This window comes from Mesoplodon bidens (assembly GCF_964165515.1).
Source record: "Mesoplodon bidens genome assembly, chromosome: 3".
Classification (NCBI taxonomy): Eukaryota; Metazoa; Chordata; class Mammalia; order Artiodactyla; family Ziphiidae; genus Mesoplodon; species Mesoplodon bidens.
The window spans coordinates 141,171,131-141,189,237 of NC_138178.1; the positions used below are offsets into that span (position 1 = coordinate 141,171,131).

Genomic DNA, 18,107 nt, shown 5'->3' on the forward strand with positions numbered 1-18,107 from the left:
GTACTCTTTTACATACATTCCTCTGTGGTATTTAACATGACATTTTAATAGGAATTCATAGCTAAATAAGAGAACTAAACTGGTCAACAAGAGAATATAGAAATCATCAAACAAAACAAGGACAGAAAGAACTGCCACTTGATAATGGTTGTGGTGGGTTAAATTACTGTTTTTAATTCTTCACTCCCTCCCTCAGCCTGTGACGTTACAGTGTATTACAGCAGGCAGAGTACACCTCCTTACCAACTCATGTCGGGCTTGGCCGTGGGACTTGCCAATGGTATGGAAGTAGATGTGATACTCCAAAAGTTTGGCTTGGCCTCTTGAGTGCCCATGAGAAGAAAATGCCTAGGGTAGCCACTGGTCCAAGGAGAATGTGGAGATGTGTGGTGCAGACCAGAACTCAACCCAAAGCCCAGAGCCAAGCCTTATGAAGTAGAGCCACCCTAAACAACTCATAGACCCATAACTAAAAAAATAATGCTCACTGTAGTAATCTACAGCCTAAATAGAGTTGTATAGCAATATCTGACTAAGGCAATGGTACTTCTATTATGTAAAGAAGAAACAAGAAAATTTCCATTTCAAAAAGCAGCACTGGGACTTCCCTGGTGGAGCAGTGGTTAAGAATCTGCCTGCCAATGCAGGGTTCGATCCCTAGTCTGGGAAGATCCCACATGCTGCAGAGCAACTAAGCCCACGCACCACAACTACTGAGCCCACATGCCGCAACTACTGAAGCCCATGCGCCTAGAGCCCATGCTCCGCAACAAGAGAAGCAGCCACAATGGGAAGCCCGCGCACTGCAACGAAGAGCAGCCCCTGCTGGCCACAACTAAAGAAAGCCCATGTGCAGCAATGAAGATCCAACGCAGCCAAAGAAAAACAAAAAATAACAACACCAAACGCATTACTTCAGATGCTGTATGGAAAATAGATTAGAGGCAGCAGAATTGATGAAGGCCAGGAGACCAAGCAAGAACCCACTGTTGCTGTGCAAACCAGAAAGGAGGCTGCCTGCCTGGATTGGTAATGGTAGGGGGGATGAAGATAAATACAGAGACCTGAGAGATTTAAGGAACAGAAATTAAAATATATAAAAAGTGGAAGTGCACAGGGTATTATGGTGCCTTTATTTCTTAACTGAGTCTTTCAATAGGGCCTGAACTTCTTACGATAAAACCTATAATGGCCATAATTTCAATGTGGAAAATGGATGAATCTCAATGATAAATTAAACAAGCAAGTCATAAAAGAAGTCACAAAAGAACATAAAGGAGAGGATTCCATTTATATAAAGTTCAAAAATAGAAAAAACTATATTGTTTAGGGTTACATGCATAGGCGGTAAAAACATGGCAAGGAAGGCAGAAGTTAGAACTGTCTTACCTCGGTAGGGGGAGAAGGTGCTGTAACTGAAAGGACCACCCAGAGGGTTTCTAGAGATATCTTATTTCATGGCCTGAGCACTAGTCACAGAGGAGGTTGCTCTATACTTCTTTTCTAAACTGAATATAAATATGAAATTTTATATATTTTATACATTATATATATTTTATATATGGGTGTGTGTATATATATATATCATATACATATTTCATATATATATATATATACACACACTAGAATAAATACTCTATGCTCTGAGACAGACTGGAAGCAGAGATATCCCAACAGCAATGAATAAACTAACAACCAGATCTTGGTTTATGAATATCATTCACCACTCATAGGAAACTGGGAACCTTGGAGAAACAGTTTATTCCAGCTTATCCCACTGGGGCAGGGAAAGTACAAGATAAGCCTGAAACATCTTGTTGTGCCAGGAAGTAAAGAAGTGTCTAAAGAGTTAGGGGCACATGTCAAAAAAGATACAGAAGCCAGTTTAAGGGAACACTACTGGCCAAATCTGGGATAATGTGGACACCCAAATAAATAATTATATATACTGGAATAAATATAGTCCCTAACTCTATCCCCCGAGACAGCATGGGAGCAGGGACATCACTAGCCTCACAGACATCACCTTAACCAAATATTCAAAGTGTACATTGCTAGTATTGGGACAAATTGAAATCAGGCACTACATGAAAGGAGCCAGTCAGAAGAATATAGCATCATTTCTGTGATATTCCAATAGGCCAATAATGTGTAAGCTGAATCTAATGATGAGGAATCATCACACAAACCCACAGTGAGGAGCATTCTGCACAATAACTGGCCTATAAGGTTCCAAACTGTCAAGTTCATGAAAACCAAGGAACAACTGAGGAACTGTTCTGGACAGAGAGAGAAAGGCTAAAGACCTAAAAACTAAATGCAGAGTGTGATTCTAAACTGGATCCTTTTGCTGTAGAGGGCACTGTTAGGACAACTGGGAAAACTGGAACAAGTCTAAACATTAGATGGTAATAATGTATCAATGCTAATTTCCCAATTTGACCCTTGTGGGCTCTGCTGGAATACATGTTAAGTGTTCGGAGGTGTCGGGGCATAATGTTGGCAACTCATGATTTCAGGAAAAAAGGTTCTTTAAATTGTATATGCACATTTTCTGTAAGTCAGAGACTCATTTTAAAAATGCTCTGTTAGCTACTCAAACAATAAACTAATTCACACAAATATAGACACATACAAATAAATATGCAAATACAGATAAATTGAAATTTATCTATATTTCAAATGTTAATGTTTTAAGCTGTGAAATTAACTTTCCTTTTTCCAACTCACCAGATTTTAAAGAACACTTCAATAAGCTATGGTTCCATGATTGAACCATAATTAAATTTTATAATCCTCTCCCCTTTTAGATAGATTCCAGTAACATCTGTTCAACAAAACACAAATTGAAATTCAGTTGTTTGTGGCTCTACCATCACACTCTGCATCGGCCTGGGTACCAGCAAAGGTGCCCTAGCGATGCAAAAACCACTCTCTCAAGTGACCCTCCATCCTGGCCATGTACAGGAAGCAATGTCTTCCTAGCCTGACACACCAACATTCCTGATGTCCTACTGATTTCCGGGTAGTTTTCATCAGCATTTCATTTAGTCCTATAACTTCCCTTATAAAGAGTTATAATCCCCATTTTACAAATGAAAACACTTAAGCTCAGTTCAATAATCTCCTTAAAGTTATTGTTTTAGTTTTCCATGCTGCATAATAAATTTCTACAAACTTAAAAGCTTAAAATCAAACCAATTTATTATCTCATAGTTTCTGCAAATAAAGAGTGCAGACGCAGCTTACTCTACTCAGGGTCCCAACAAGGCTGCAACCAACCTATTGACTGGGCTGTGGTCTCATCTGAAGCTCAGGGTCCTCTTTCAAGCTCATTTAAGTGGTTGACAGAATCAATTCCTTGCAGTTGTAGGAGCGAGATTCCCATTTTCTTGCTAGTTATAGGCTGGACACTGCTCTCAGCTCCTAGAGGCACCTGCAGTTCCTTGCCCAGAAGCAGTTCACAACATGATGTCTGCTTCCTTCCAGGCCAGGAGGAGCACATCTCTCTGACTTCCAGTCTCTCCCCAGTCTGCTATGATGGAGTCTTATATAATCACAGCATAATCACAAGAGACTAATCACAAGAGACTATCCCAACACCATTTGCCATAAAATGTAACCTAACCAAGGGAGCGACTCTGTCATCATATTTACAGGTTCCATACACACTCAAGAATAGGTGGTAATATAAGGTGTGCTATAAAAGAAATTAAAAGGAAGAGATAATCTTGTTATCTTGTTATTGCTTTTATCCTCACTTATAATATTCAAAAATAAATTTTAAAAGCCAAAATATATTTCTAATCAGAAACTTTCTATTGTACTTTAGAATATAATGCTTTATACTTAGAAGATAAACGTAATCCCACAGTACTTTCCGTAGCAGAAGCAATCTTTTAAGTATCTTCTAAAACCTCTAAGAACTATACATGATGTCATCCTTATTGGTTTTATAAGGAGGTTCATAACAATAAGCATTTAAGGGACAAGTAGAGGTTGGCTTTTATTTTTCTCTCAGAGTTTACTGTAAAAGATCATTTTACTTTTAAAAAAGGATCAGAAAGCACAATAATATGAACACACTCAATAAAATAGCCTAGAAAATGTCTTATGCAAGAAGGTCATGGTAATTCACTTCATTTCTGGCAAAAAGAAAAAAGTCCTCTTTGAACTGCACCAAACGCCCCATGTATTAAAATGACTTTCTTGGGCTTCCCTGGTGGCGCAGTGGTTGAGAGTCCGCCTGCCGATGCAGGGGACACGGGTTCGTGCCCCGGTCTGGGAAGATCCCACATGCCGCAGAGCGGCTGGGCCCGTGAGCCATGGCTGCTGAGCCTGCACGTCTGGAGCGTGTGCTCTGCAACGGGAGAGGCCACAACAGTGAGAGGCCTGCATACCGCAAAAAAATAAAAATAAAAAAATAAAATGGCTTTCTTGTTCCATGCAACAGTCTGCTACTCCACACTAACAGAACTAAGAGAAAAGTTCAAAGCAAAATTAAAGGCAAAATATGCAGCTAATTCTTTTAGTTAAGATATAAAACTTTATAGGAAAATATGCTTTTTATAATACAAAACATAAAAGGTTATCTTTGTTCTCTGCAAAATTATTGAGACTGTCTGAATACGTATTATCATTCATATCCAACTGCATGGAGGGAAGAGACAGCGCTGGATTTGAAATCAGAAGACCTGAGTTTAATATCAGCTCAGCCTTCCGGTTTTCTTATTTTAAAAACAGAGCAATTAGGGACTTCCCTAGTGGCGCAGCAGTTAAGAATCTGCCTGCCAATGCGAGAACACAGGTTCGAGCCCTGGTCCAGGAAGATCTCACATGCCATGGAGCAACTAAGCCCGTGCACCACAACTACTGAGCCCGCGTGCCACAACTGCTGAAGCCCGTGTGCCTAGAGCCCTGTGATCCGCAACAGAGAGAAGCCACAGCAATGAGAAGCCCATGCACCACAACAAAGAGCAGCCCCCACTCATCACAACTAGAGAAAGCCCGCACACAGCAACAAAGACCCAATGCAGCCAATAAACAAATACATTAAAAAAAATAAAATAAAATAATGTAGCTCTTAAAAAAAAAGAAAAAAACAGAGCAATTATTACCCATACCCTCCCTGGCACTCTTATACTTCAATAGCAAGCATCTACCTTGTGGTTTCTTCCCTCAGGATATCGTTCTTGAGTTCAAGACCAAATAAGTCTCAAGTAATGGAATATATGCCTTGAAGGTAAGAATCTTTTACACAACCTATGGACTGCTACAGCTTCCCATTTAAAGCTTAGCCTATAATGTCTTAAGAAACAAAGAGTTGACGATTCATGAGCAGCAGTCAAATGGATTTTAACTTTCAAATGACAATGATAAAAGGTTATTATAAATACCAAAATGAAAGTGCATAGTAGAGTATAGTAGTATCATTACTATTATATGTGGATATAAAATAGCCAGAAGGATGAACTTTATGGAAATAACATGAAGAAATGGGCCAAATACATATCAAAAAACCCCCAAAATTTTATAAGAGATGTAAAAGACCTAAATAAATGGAGTCAACATGTTTCTTGATGTGAAGACTATTACAGAGCTTCTTTTCAAAATAATTCTTAGGTTTAATAAAATATCCACTTTTCTTAACATTAAGGATGGGCGGCCACTTAATAAAATTATTATAATGTTCCTGTGGACAAATAAACATGAGAAAATAGCCAGGACATTTTTAAAATAGGAGGAATTTATACTGGCATGTATTAAAATTCATTATAAAACTATAATACTTAAAATAATGTGGTACTTATACAAGAATGAAGAGATAGATCAACAGAACAGACTAAACACTAGTATATAGAGAACTTAATATATATCATACACATAGAAAAAAATTGATGAACACAAGAAAAGGTTCTCAAAATCGTCAGTAATCAGAAAATGCAAAATAAAACCACAGTGAGATAGAACTACATACCAATATAAATGGAATGGCTAAACTTTAAAAGACTGACAATATCAAGTTTTGATAAGGACATGGAGCAACTGGAACTCTCATACATTGCTGTTGAAAATACAAAATTGTTCGACCACTTTGGAAAACAGTTTGTTAGTTTCTTATAAAACTAAACATACATTAGCTTATCATACAACCAGCCATTTTATTCATAGATATTTACCCAAAAGAAACAAAAAGATGTCTACACTGAGAGATATGCATAAATGTTCATAGCAGTTTTACTTAAAATAGCACAAAACTAGAAACAACTCAAATGAACAAATAAACAAAATGGGGCACACCTACTGGAATATTAGTAACAAAAAGGAATGAACTACTAATGCATCCAACAACACAGATAAATCTTAAAAGCATCATGATAAGTGAAAGAAACCATACATAAGTGGTTACATACTTTATGATTCAATTATATGACATTCTAGAAAAGGCAAAACTATAGGGACAGAAAATAGATCAAGAGTCACCAGAGCCTGGGAGGTTGGGGTGAAATTGGCTACAATGGGCATGAAGGAATATTTTGTGGTTATAGTATTGCTCCATATCTTAATTATGGTGGTGGTTACATGACTACATGTATTTTCAAAATTCATAAAACTATAAAAATAAAATAGGGGAATTTTACTGTATATAAATTATATCTCAAACAAAAAATTAAGCTCCTATATTTAAAAAAAACAATGAAAATGGATTTATTCAATAAAACAATGTGGATAAAATTGACAATTTATGAAAATATATTTCATTCTTATTTCATTCAACATACCAAAAAAATTGAGTAGCCACTTTCAGTTATTGCAATGCATTTATACCAGAGGGCACCAAAAATATGAAGAGTCCAAAGAAATCATCATTTAGGCATGAAGCAATTGTAAGAGCACTAACTCTTTCCCATTTGCACTTTTAGGATATGACACTCCTTTTCCCTTTCTCAGCAGTTCCTCTGCTGATGCAGTAGGAAAGAATGACATGGGGAAAGCATAGGAAACTTACTTTTTATTGTTTTCAGCTACAGTCTCAGGGTTCATGAAGTATCATGAAAGATATTCCATGCAGAGATTTTTCCCAAACAGCAAATAAGAATTCTCTTTTTTAAGGATGTAGTTAGTTGTTTGGGGTCAAAATTTCCTTAGGAGATAAAATACTAGAACCTCAACAAGATAGAGAATTGTCATCATATCAAGAGTTTGGTTCTGAATTTCAGAAAATCTGAATTGTTCTTATCAGATATCGCAGGAAACTGGACCTGGCCTTATAATCTACTAGTACAATGATCATAAACAAAAAATTTTAAGGACTGAATATATTAAACATAGAATGAAAAGCTCTGTGTATGTAAAAGCAAAAATAAGCAACCATGATTTATGTTTTGATAATATTTGATGACATCAGCTTCCTTTATCTGTGCTGTTTTTCCTTTCAGTAAGAAAAGTTTGGAAATGGCAGAGGGCCCTCTTCCACCTAACTATGAAGATTTTGGAGGAGAGTTTAAATGAGATTAGGATTAGAAGAGAAATACAAGGAAGAAAGAAAAGATGTTGATATCTGAACTGAAAACAGAAGAGTTAAAAGAAAAACTAGAATAACTTGAATTTGTAGGTTGTTTATAACTGACCAAATATTTTCACATAAGCAACCTCATTTCCTTTTTAGAACAACTCTGTATCTCCATTTCTCAGATGAGCAAACAGGCTGGGAAGTAAAGCCACAGAGCTACTAAGTGGAGGGTCCAGGATAAACAGGTGGTCACCTAGGAAGGGTGAATTTCAGGGGACTCTGAGGAAGGTGATTCCTTATCTACCAACATTCTACCCCTCACCTCCCTCTGGATTACATCAGCTTCTCTGCTCGAGGTAAAATGCTCTCTTAATCTAGAGTTATCATTGGGTGAATTAACTCAGTAAATTACCATTTGCCACTTGCACACTATGAATTGCTTTAAGGTTGCTTTCCTTAACCGGATAAGAACAGGGCACTGAGGCCTTGGCAGAAAAGGGAAGGGAGCTCTGAGATGAGAACACAGGACATTGTCTGGGAGTAGGGCTGGCGAGGGAGGGGTTAAGGGGCAGAGAGACAGCTAAGAGATCGAGTAAGCAGGAAAGTGCCTTCAGCAAATTAGGGCCAGCAAGGACATGTGTGGTAAGGGGCTGACTGGCCTTGAAATCAGGTGTGCACAGTTTGAAATTGATTAAAAAGGCCACTAAAACAAACAAACAAACAAAAACCCAGCCCAGCAGAAATGTGGAGAAGGGTAGGGAAATAGTCTAAACCCAGACCAGGAAACAGATTTGTGAAGGAGGTTCCACTAGTTCAGGGCAAGACATGCCTCTAGATAAATTCTCAAAGACCACTGGAGTTGAACTACTGACTTCTGATCATTTCCATAAAACATGTTTATTCTCTCTTCCTCAGGAGCCAGCCCACCATCATGACTGTTACTTATGCCAGATATTAAACATAAGACAAAGGAAGAAACAATCTTTGCAGTTCCTAATGAGCACACATTTTTTTGTTTATCTTCACAAGGGTTGTAGGTAGACGTCTTCTCCCAAGAAGACGGCGATGGGTGATGATGGGGTGAGACCCATTTGGGTTCTGGGGTAGAGATCTGCAATGAAAGATAAAGTACTCTACACTTGAAACAATCCACCCCACCCGCAAACACACATGATCCTCTGAACTGCTCATCAAGTACTCTGTGTACAAAGCAGGCCAAAGGTGAAATTTCTGCCAGGTCATCTGAAAACTTGTTTAAAAGCAAAAGTGGAAAACTAAAGAAGCAGCTAACAATACTCTTGTACCTTGAATGCTTCTTTTAAAAAAGGCCTTACATCCTTCACACGACCAGACTCCATAGTGATATCCCGATGCATAATCGCTGCAGACCGCACAGAAGTGGGCATCCCTCTTTGAACTTGGACTAGTAACAGGGCTGGCACAACTGCTTCCACTAGCCTTCCTTTTCAATGTCTCTCTAGGGGCAAAGAAAACATTCATTGTAAAAGAGCATTAAAGGTAAAACAGGGCCTTTCTAGGAAAACAAACAGCATGAACATTGCCTAATTTATCTCTTTGCCCTCAAGGGTTCATGATAAATATATTCCAAGAAATCTGATCAAGCAAAACCTTTGTTACTGATATCAGATCTATGAAGAGTCACCCTGTTGGGATGACTGATGCTTAACAGTGGTTAAGCAAGTTTATGCCCATCCATGCAGTGCTGATGAGCACCAGTAACCATGGATGGCCAGCTGTAGCCATCAGGGTGTACAACTTTGAGTGTAATAAGTGACCAGATCCAGTCTGGGTGGAAATGGTGGGGAGAAGAAAAGGGGAGAAAGGAAGAAGAGAGAAGAGAAGGGGAGAGCGTGAACATGTACCTGTCCTTTGAGAAGGCTTTGGAGGAAGGTGTTCAATGCTGGGTAGAGGGAGGGGCAGGGCTTCCACAGAGGAAGGGACAGCCCACAAGGGAGCACCAACAGGCACCAGAAACACCCGGTTAGTTCCTAATTTTGCTACGGCATGTTTCTTTTGGAAAGGAAATAGTAGAAGTACGATTATTTATAAATTAAGGTAATTATACTATGGTTTAATTTACCCAAATATTAGCAGAACTCTGATTAGAACTTGTGCTCAGAAACAAAATATTTCTTCCTTTAAACATTGAATGAGAAAACATTATTTTTAAAAAGTTATCTACAATTTTCATATTCTCTTTTACCAACAAACAAGAAGTATTTTTTTAAAGAATAAAAATAAAATTACTGTGTAACACGGCTTTCTCAAGGTTTTACGATATTTGAAAGTAATACATTTCAATATCAAATATGCTGTAACTTAGTACTTTGGTTGTTTTGGAAATTTATCTCCCCTTCACGCTTCTCCCTATACTACCTCTGCTCTCCGTAGCCATAATTATCATTAAAAAGATCTGGGTTTGATCCCTGGTCAGGGAACTAAGATCCCACAAGCCACTCAGAGAAGCCAAAAAAAAAAAAAAATTACAAATTGAATGGAAATAACCCATTATATTATCTTGCACTTAGAGTTTAAGAAAGTTCAACTAAAGTCCACATTTAAATAGTTTCCCATCAATCTTTATAAAATGTTATTATTTTAGTTCATTGTTTAAAAGCTTGTACCAATGTTTGTCTGTCTTTTCAGGCTTCACCTGTCTAGTATTTCAGTAAGTTGTAATACTGACAGTTACTTTTATCTTGGACACAATTTGTCATGAACACTAAATTGTGATTTCACTGCAAGATAAGAAGGATCTAACTTGAAAGTAAAGTAAAAATTTCTTTTTCAAACCCAAATCACTTCATCAAGAAGAAAGTGATTTAAGTTAAATTCTTTCTAAAGACAGTAGTCATGATAGTGAATTCTCCCCCAAAACACAGATCTGTAAGCTCAACTTTTTAGTAAGAACTAGAATATCAGATTAGATATTCTAGAATTCAGAACTCTAGAATTCAGAATATCAGGTGTTTTAGGTGCTCTATTTGATCTATGTAATAATGAAGACCTTGTATAACATATATCTTTCATTTCACTAAATCGTAAAGCAATCTGAATGGCCATGAAGTACAATTCAGAATGAAGACTGGATTTACCTGTTCCCAGGTAAGGTGTGTTCTAATGATCTCGTTTCACACCAAGGACTCTTTTGAGGTTCTGCATACAGAAGTGACGACTGGCAATGGATGGCTAAAGGAGAGAGGTGCCCAGGAGTTGGCCACAATACATTTGGGCTTGTGGTATGTCGACCAGGCCCACATTCCGAGTTATTGGGAATACTGTAATTCATCACGGCAGGGCTATAGAATGTCATGGCTGAATATTCATGGTGGCTCTCTACATAGGAGGAAGGTATATATATGGGGCCTGGCTCCAGGGGTAGGATGGATTGACTGCAGTTGTAGGAGCCAGGAGAGTTAAGGCTAGATGGTGAGTTTTTGATATCCATGTCTTGAATAGGTAACAGCTAGGAAAACTCCTTGTGAGAAGAGGCACAAAGGGACATTATAATGTTCTCAAAGAATCATAGACAGGTATGGCTGTGAAGAAAAAAAAGAAGACATTTCTAAGTTACAGATACAAGCATACTATTAAAAAGGTTGACATATTTTTATTAAACACACACACACACACACACACACACACATATGGGCCTAGAAATACATCCTGAAAAATATACACAAAAATATTAACCTCAGAGGGGTAGGAAGGTAAGGCATGGAACTCATTTTCTACTTCATTCACTTCCATAATGCTTTTGTTGTTAACCATGATAATTTTTTTACCATGAGAATTTAATATAAAGTGCTTTTAAAACTTAAAAAACAGGGAGTTCCATGGTGGCCCAGTGGTTAGAATTCTGGACATTCACTGCTGTGGCCTGGGTTCAATCCCTAGGAACTGAGATCCCACAAGCCACATGGCACGGCAAAAAATAAATTAATTAAAATTAAAAAATAAAAATTAAATTTAAAAACAGGATTAAATCAAAATGCCATGCCCACCAGTTTTCTTTTTCTTTCTTTTTTTTTTTTTTTTTGAACAAGATAAGTTCATTTTTAAATTCTTACAGAAAAATAACCAGGAAAACCCTGAAAGAGCAGATCAATGAGCAGGACTAGCAATAACAGATCTTCAAACACACTATGAATAGCCAATAATAAAAAAGGAATAGACAGGCCAATGTACCTGTATCAATGATCAATTTATTGCCTTTCACCTAATACACTCTTCAGTATATGTTCTATAGCAATGGAATTCCTTAAGCATTTAAACCGGGCCCAGTGCTAAGCTTTCGCAGTTGAGGCGCTGCAGGGACACTGCAGGAGGAAGAGGCCGCAGTGATTTCTGGCAGGGGCAGAGGCTGGCACTGTGGGTGTGAGAACATCCAGTGGAGCCTGGGCCAGCCATAAGTCCAGAATGAGGTCCCACTGCAAACTTGTAGCCCTGGCATGGCGAGAACCTTTCTGCAATCACCTGTTCAGACTATGGCCTGAGGAGTTACACAGAAGTTGTTCCTTGTGCAAGTTTCATCACCAGCACATGCCCACTCTGAAGGTCTTCTGCCCCCACGGGCACCTGGACTCCCAGGGCACGCCCACACCACCAGCTGCTGATCGCCCGCTCCCCACCTGCAACTCCAGACCACTTTTGTCCATCTACACCTGTTAACATTTCTGCTAATTAGTGGCCAAACCATTTTTTTCCAAGGAGGTCTGAATCCCCCAAGTTTGTCCATCTTTGGGTAGTCTACCTCAGCTCCATGTAGAGTTTCTTATATCTTATACTTAAACTCTCATCATAGTTGGTAATTCTTACATTAGACTTCCCCTGTTGAACCTACTGCGTAGTTTCTATCTCCTGATTGGACCCAGACTGTTATGCAATAGAACAGAAAATCCCAAAACAGCAAATTCAAAAACTCAAGGGATTCCCCTGGTGGTCCAGTGGTTAAGAATCTGCCCTCCAGGGCTTCCCTGGTGGCGCAGTGGTTGAGAGTCCACCTGCCGATGCAGGGGACACAGGTTCGTGCCCTGGTCCGGGAAGATCCCACATGCCGCGGAGCAGTTGGGCCCGTGAGCCATGGCCGCTGAGCCTGTGCGTCCGGAGCCTGTGCTCCGCAATGGGAGAGGCCACAACAGTGAGAGGCCCACGTACCACAAAAAAAAAAAAGAATCTGCCTTCCAATGCAGGGAATGCAGGTTCAATCCCTAGTTGGGGAAGTAAGATCCCACATGCTGCTGGGCAACTAAGCCCATGCGCCACAACTACTGAGACTGTGCGCTCTGGAGCCCACTCGCCACAACTAGAGAGAAGCCCGTGCACCACAATGAAAGATCCCACATGCCGCAACTAAGACCTGACAGAGCCAAAAATAATAATAAATAAATATTTTAAAAAGTCAAAAGTTTTTGGAAATTTGTCATAGGGTAAAGGTGGTATCTCAAATCACTAGGGAAACATTGGACAACAGAATTATCACTGGAAAAAGATTGCATGCCAGAATAAACTCCAAATGTTAAAGACCCGAATGTTGAGAGAACTGGAAAGAGGAAGGAGAGGGAAAAGGAGAGGAGAAGGGGTAAGACAGGAATGGGGGAGGAACAGGGGCTGCACAGGTACTAGAAGCAAATGTAGATAAATCCCATTATAACATGGGTGTGGGGACAGTCTTCTTAACTATGACTCAAAATCCAGATGCAATTTAAAAATGTACATAAAAGTACATAAACTCATGAAAGTAAATATCTGCATATCATAAAAACACCATAAGTCAAAAGAGTAATGACAAACTGGAAAAAAAATACTCCCAACTTATATTAGAAACAAAGGGCTAATTTCTCTGGTATATAGCGAGAACTCTTAAATTAAGATGGAAAAAAACCCCCAAATATTCATTAGAAAAATAGGCAAAAAACACAAACAGAACACAGGAAAAGGAAGGCAAATGGCTCTTAAAACACAAAAAAGTATGTTCAACCTTGTTCAATTAAGAGATACAAATTAAACTGCACCAAGATACCATTTCTCACTTATGTTTGCCAAAAATTCAAATGTTTGACAACAGACTCTCTTGGAAAGGTTATGGAAAAAACATGAACTTGCTCCTACATTGCAGGTAAGAGTGCAAAATGGCACAACTTCCATGGGTATTTGGCAATAAATAGCAAAATTACATATGCTTTTTACCCTTTGGACTATGAGTCCATAGTGATGTTTTAAAAAAAAGAGGAAAAGAAAAAGAGAATCATCTGCTACCACTGTTATCAGTTCCTCACTCTGGAAATTAGTAATTAGGGGAAAAGAATTAAACCTGTACTCTGCCTTTTTAAGAGAACCTGTAGTTTATCCCAATGTAGAGGGAAAACCCTTCTTTACCAAAGAATGACACTTAATAAATAGTTCAGAAAAATATTCAGATGGATAGACAGATAGGTAGATACATACATAGATACATAGGTAGAGCAAATAAGTCAAATTGTCAGCAATTACTGAATCTAGATGGTAAACATACGGACATTATATTAGTCTTTCAACTTTTCTGTAACTGAAATTTTTCCTGATAAGAAGCTTTGAAGGAAAACAAATAAAATAAGAAAATAAAAATGGAAACCTTTTTTAAAAAAGTTAAAATATATGGAATAATATAATTTGGGGAAGGGAACAATAACCATTAATAATGAGACTGGTTGATAGAGATCATTAAGAATCTAGCCTGGAGAAGTTCTCCATCTTCAATATTTTCTGCTCCAGCTGTCACCTACTTCCATATATAAGCAACTTGGCTCTCTAAAGCTCCCAATTCCTTTCTCCTGACATTTTCCTTTGAATGCTCATTCCATTTGTCCTCAAAACACAATATATCTATGATGGTTTTTTAAAATGTCCATAAATTCTTCAATACTCCTCCCTTCAAAAGGTGGTGCCTGACCTACCCTTTGAATATGGGCTAGATATAGTGACTCCCTTCTAATGAATAAATTATGGCAGAGGGATGGCATGTACTTCCATGACTAGGTTATAAAAGGCATTGCAGCCTCTTCCTGGCTTGCTCTCTTGGATCACTCACTCTGGGGAAAGCCAGCTGCCATATTGTGAGGACACTCAAGTAGCCCTACGGTGGCCTCCTGCCAGCAGCCAGCAAGGAACTACAGTGAAAGAGAGATTTTGGAAGCAGATCCTCCAGCCCCAGTCGAGTTTTCAGATGACTGTAGCCCTGGCCAACATCTAAGCTAAGCTGCTTCTGGATTCCTCTCAGAAACTGTGTGAGATAATGTTTGTTGTTTTAAGCTGCTAAATTCTATGACAATTTGTTACAGAGCAGTAGATAATTAATATAATATCCAAGGCAAAATTCATCATTTTCCTCCCCCAAACCACTCATTTCCTATTTGTGTTAATGACGAAGGCTATTACAGTTATCTCTGACTTCTCCCCTTCATCCAGCTACCTTTCATCACCAAGGCACATTGGGTTTTTCTCTCCATGGTGCCTTTCCCCATGGTTATGTCTTTCGTCAACCTTGGAGCAAGCTCTTGTTACTTCTTATCTGTGCACCTTAAATAGTCTCCTTACTGCTCCTTGCCTCCAGTTAGCTCTTCCTCCAGGGCCACAGAGCAGCCAGATTCACATTCTTAAAAACCCAGCTCTGAGCAGCCCCCTGCTTCCCACCAGCCTCTTAATAAGTCATGCTCTTTTAACATTCAAGGCATCCCACTATGTTGTCCCAACTCATCATTCCACTCTAATCTCCTGATATTTTCCTACAGAAAACCTGCCACGTTCATAAGAAATATGCAAAGTGCATTGTGAAGCGGTTGGCATTTCATGCCTTATCACTTTTTTCACTCTAGCACCCCTATAGTTACTTACATAGAAATGTAACCCTCCTTATTAGAAGAGAACTACACCAAATCCTTTTTGGAAATGGTAAAGGTGGGATGGGAGAGTAAGAAGTAAGTACAATTAGATTTTAAGCTCCTGAAGGCACACACTGTATTTTATTCACCTTCCACTACAACACAATAAATATTTGTTGTAAGAAAAGAATATGAAGAAATGTGTTGAAAATATATGATTTCATCCAGTATAGAGTATGAATCAAAGATGGAGCACTTGCAGTAGCCATGGTACTGAGCTGAGACAGGGGATCTAAAGAAGTTTCAAGACATGCACTCTGCCTTCAGGGAGTCACTATGCCCAGTAAATGAGGCAGGCAGACCAGGTAGAATAACAAGGAATGAATACAAAGGTGCTACCACTTCCAATCAACATTGGTTGACCACAAGGGACAGGAGAGAGAATGGTAGCTGGAGATGAATATAAGATCAAGGAAGTTTCAAAAAAAATGCATTTATTAATCATGAGGATAGGATTCCATATTTCAACTACTTATTCCCAATCAATATATACAATCCCTGATTCCTAATAGAAAATATGCAGGATAAAGCATATAATGCTAACTAGCAATTTCCAAACTTTTTAAAAAAGTTGTAGTAAAATACACATAATAAAGTTTACCATATTAACCATGTACAGTTCAGTAGTGTTAAATACATTTTAACTGTAGTGCAACCAATCTCCAGAACTCTTTTCATCTTGCAAAACTAAGATTCTACACCTGTTAAAAACAGCTCCCCCGTTCCTCTCTCCCCCAGCTCCTGGCAACCACCATTCTACTTCTGTCTCTACAGACTTGACTATTGAGCACCTCATATAAGTAGAATCATACACTATTTGTTCTTTTGTGACTGGCTTATTTCATCTAGCATAATGTCCTCAAGGTTTACCCATGTTGTCGCATGTATCGGAATTTCTTTCATTTTTAAGGCTACATAATATTCCATTGTATGTATACGCCACATTTTGTCTATCAAGGAAGGGTTTTAAATACAGATGCTTGAAAACATTTACAGAAACATGGAAATGATCGAAGTTAGAGCAAGTGGTTGAATACAGGAGTTGGTAATTAGGTCATCAGTAACCTTTAGATGTCAGCTCGAGAACTGACAGGATTATTAGGAGGCTTTTGTCCCTCAATCTGTCCTGAAAACACCTCTCCTATTTCAATCCACCTACACATACACCTGTTCACTGTGCTTATGCTTTCAATATTGTACCTTGGTGATTGGATTTTAGTGCTTTATTTTTGCTAAATGATCTGAGCATATCTCATGTAGCCAAATATTTAATCAAAAGACATCTAAAGTACTTTAACAGCACAACTTAAAGAGTATGTAACAATTGAGAACAAAATACTTAAGGTAACATGCATAACAAATTGTATTTATGCATAATGTAACCTGGAGGTAATAAATTTTATATTTCTTTTTTTAATTGAAGTATAGTTGATTTACAGTATTAAATTTTATATTTCTTAAACTTAAAAAAAGAAAACAAGATGGCTTATCCAATTTAATAAATAAAAAGCATACCAAATGTTAGTGTAATCAGCATGGTGAGTATCCCAATGTTCCTATACAGAGCACTGCTCAAGGTAAACTTACATAAGGATAAACTCTACACTCTCAATCATCAAATGAAGATTAAATTATATTCAGGAAATTAAGAAGCAGGAAAGCGGTGGATTTTAGAATAAGAATTTGAACAAGAGACTTCAACTTAATAATAAATTTTTAAAAATCAATTGAATTGTTTAAACAAAAAATCATTCTCTGAACATTTTGACCAATCAAGGTTTTACTGAATTTCATGTTGTCTCAACTTTACATTGCCCAAAAGAAATGTATTTGGCATTTCGGCTTAAGTATCAGTAGAAAAGCCAAACTATCAGAAAACCACCACTATCTTTTCCTTTCATTAGGCCTCTTAAAAACGTAAAGCTTCTACAGACACAAAGTAATGAATAGTAGCATGGAAATTCATGAACTTGAAATAACACTCCCCATTATCCAGTTGGAAAGGGAAAACACCATTTAAAATGAAGATCATCTCTCTCTCAGGAGCAGAGAATCAATCCCATCACTCATTTTCACCTACAACTGAAATGTTCATTCTCGGCCCAGAAATGCTGAAATGACCTGTCAGACATATACTGCCAAATGGCAAATGCCAGGATTCATCCAGGCAATAAATCAGGTACCACAGTGACTTTGCTTAGAAAATATGCATTTCACACATATATACCAACTTCTCTAGAATTTCCACACATCCCCAGTACCATGATAATTAATGTGAGAGAACTGGTTGCTGGACAGTGATTAAGAGGATATACTGTTTTTTGGTTGGGTATCTTTTAAATTATCCAGGTTCACATGACAACTATTTGTCAGTGGAGTCTTGGGTAACTAATAACTTGGTAGCCAATGCAAAGGGTTTTTCCTTCTTAAGCAAAGACACAACAAGGAGTAATGAACTTAAATCACTGCAGTAGACCTGGGAGACCAGAGAATACATAGCAAAAGGAAAGTCTTCTCCACTGGAGGTCTAGAAAAGTGAATAAACAACCTGTGGTCATTTAAGTAGTTCTGCTCTAAAACAGTGATATAAACCGATCGAACGAAAGAATTCCAAGAAGAATATATTTCTCCAGCACTGTACTACAGATTTTCCC

At 38.1% G+C, this 18,107-nt stretch overlaps 1 protein-coding gene across 1 annotated transcript in view; it reads right to left on the minus strand.

Annotated features, from left to right (window-relative positions):
• The window catches only part of ESR2 (estrogen receptor 2), a gene marked incomplete at its 3' end in the record, with an annotated part of 59,863 nt that overhangs the window by 36,846 nt on the left and 4,910 nt on the right, over positions 1 to 18,107 (minus strand). Inside the window, 3 exon segments of the mRNA XM_081229156.1 lie at positions 8,818 to 8,990; positions 10,630 to 11,000; positions 11,004 to 11,073. Coding sequence (XP_081085282.1) covers positions 8,818 to 8,990; positions 10,630 to 11,000; positions 11,004 to 11,039 — 580 coding nt within the window. The 5' untranslated portion in view covers positions 11,040 to 11,073.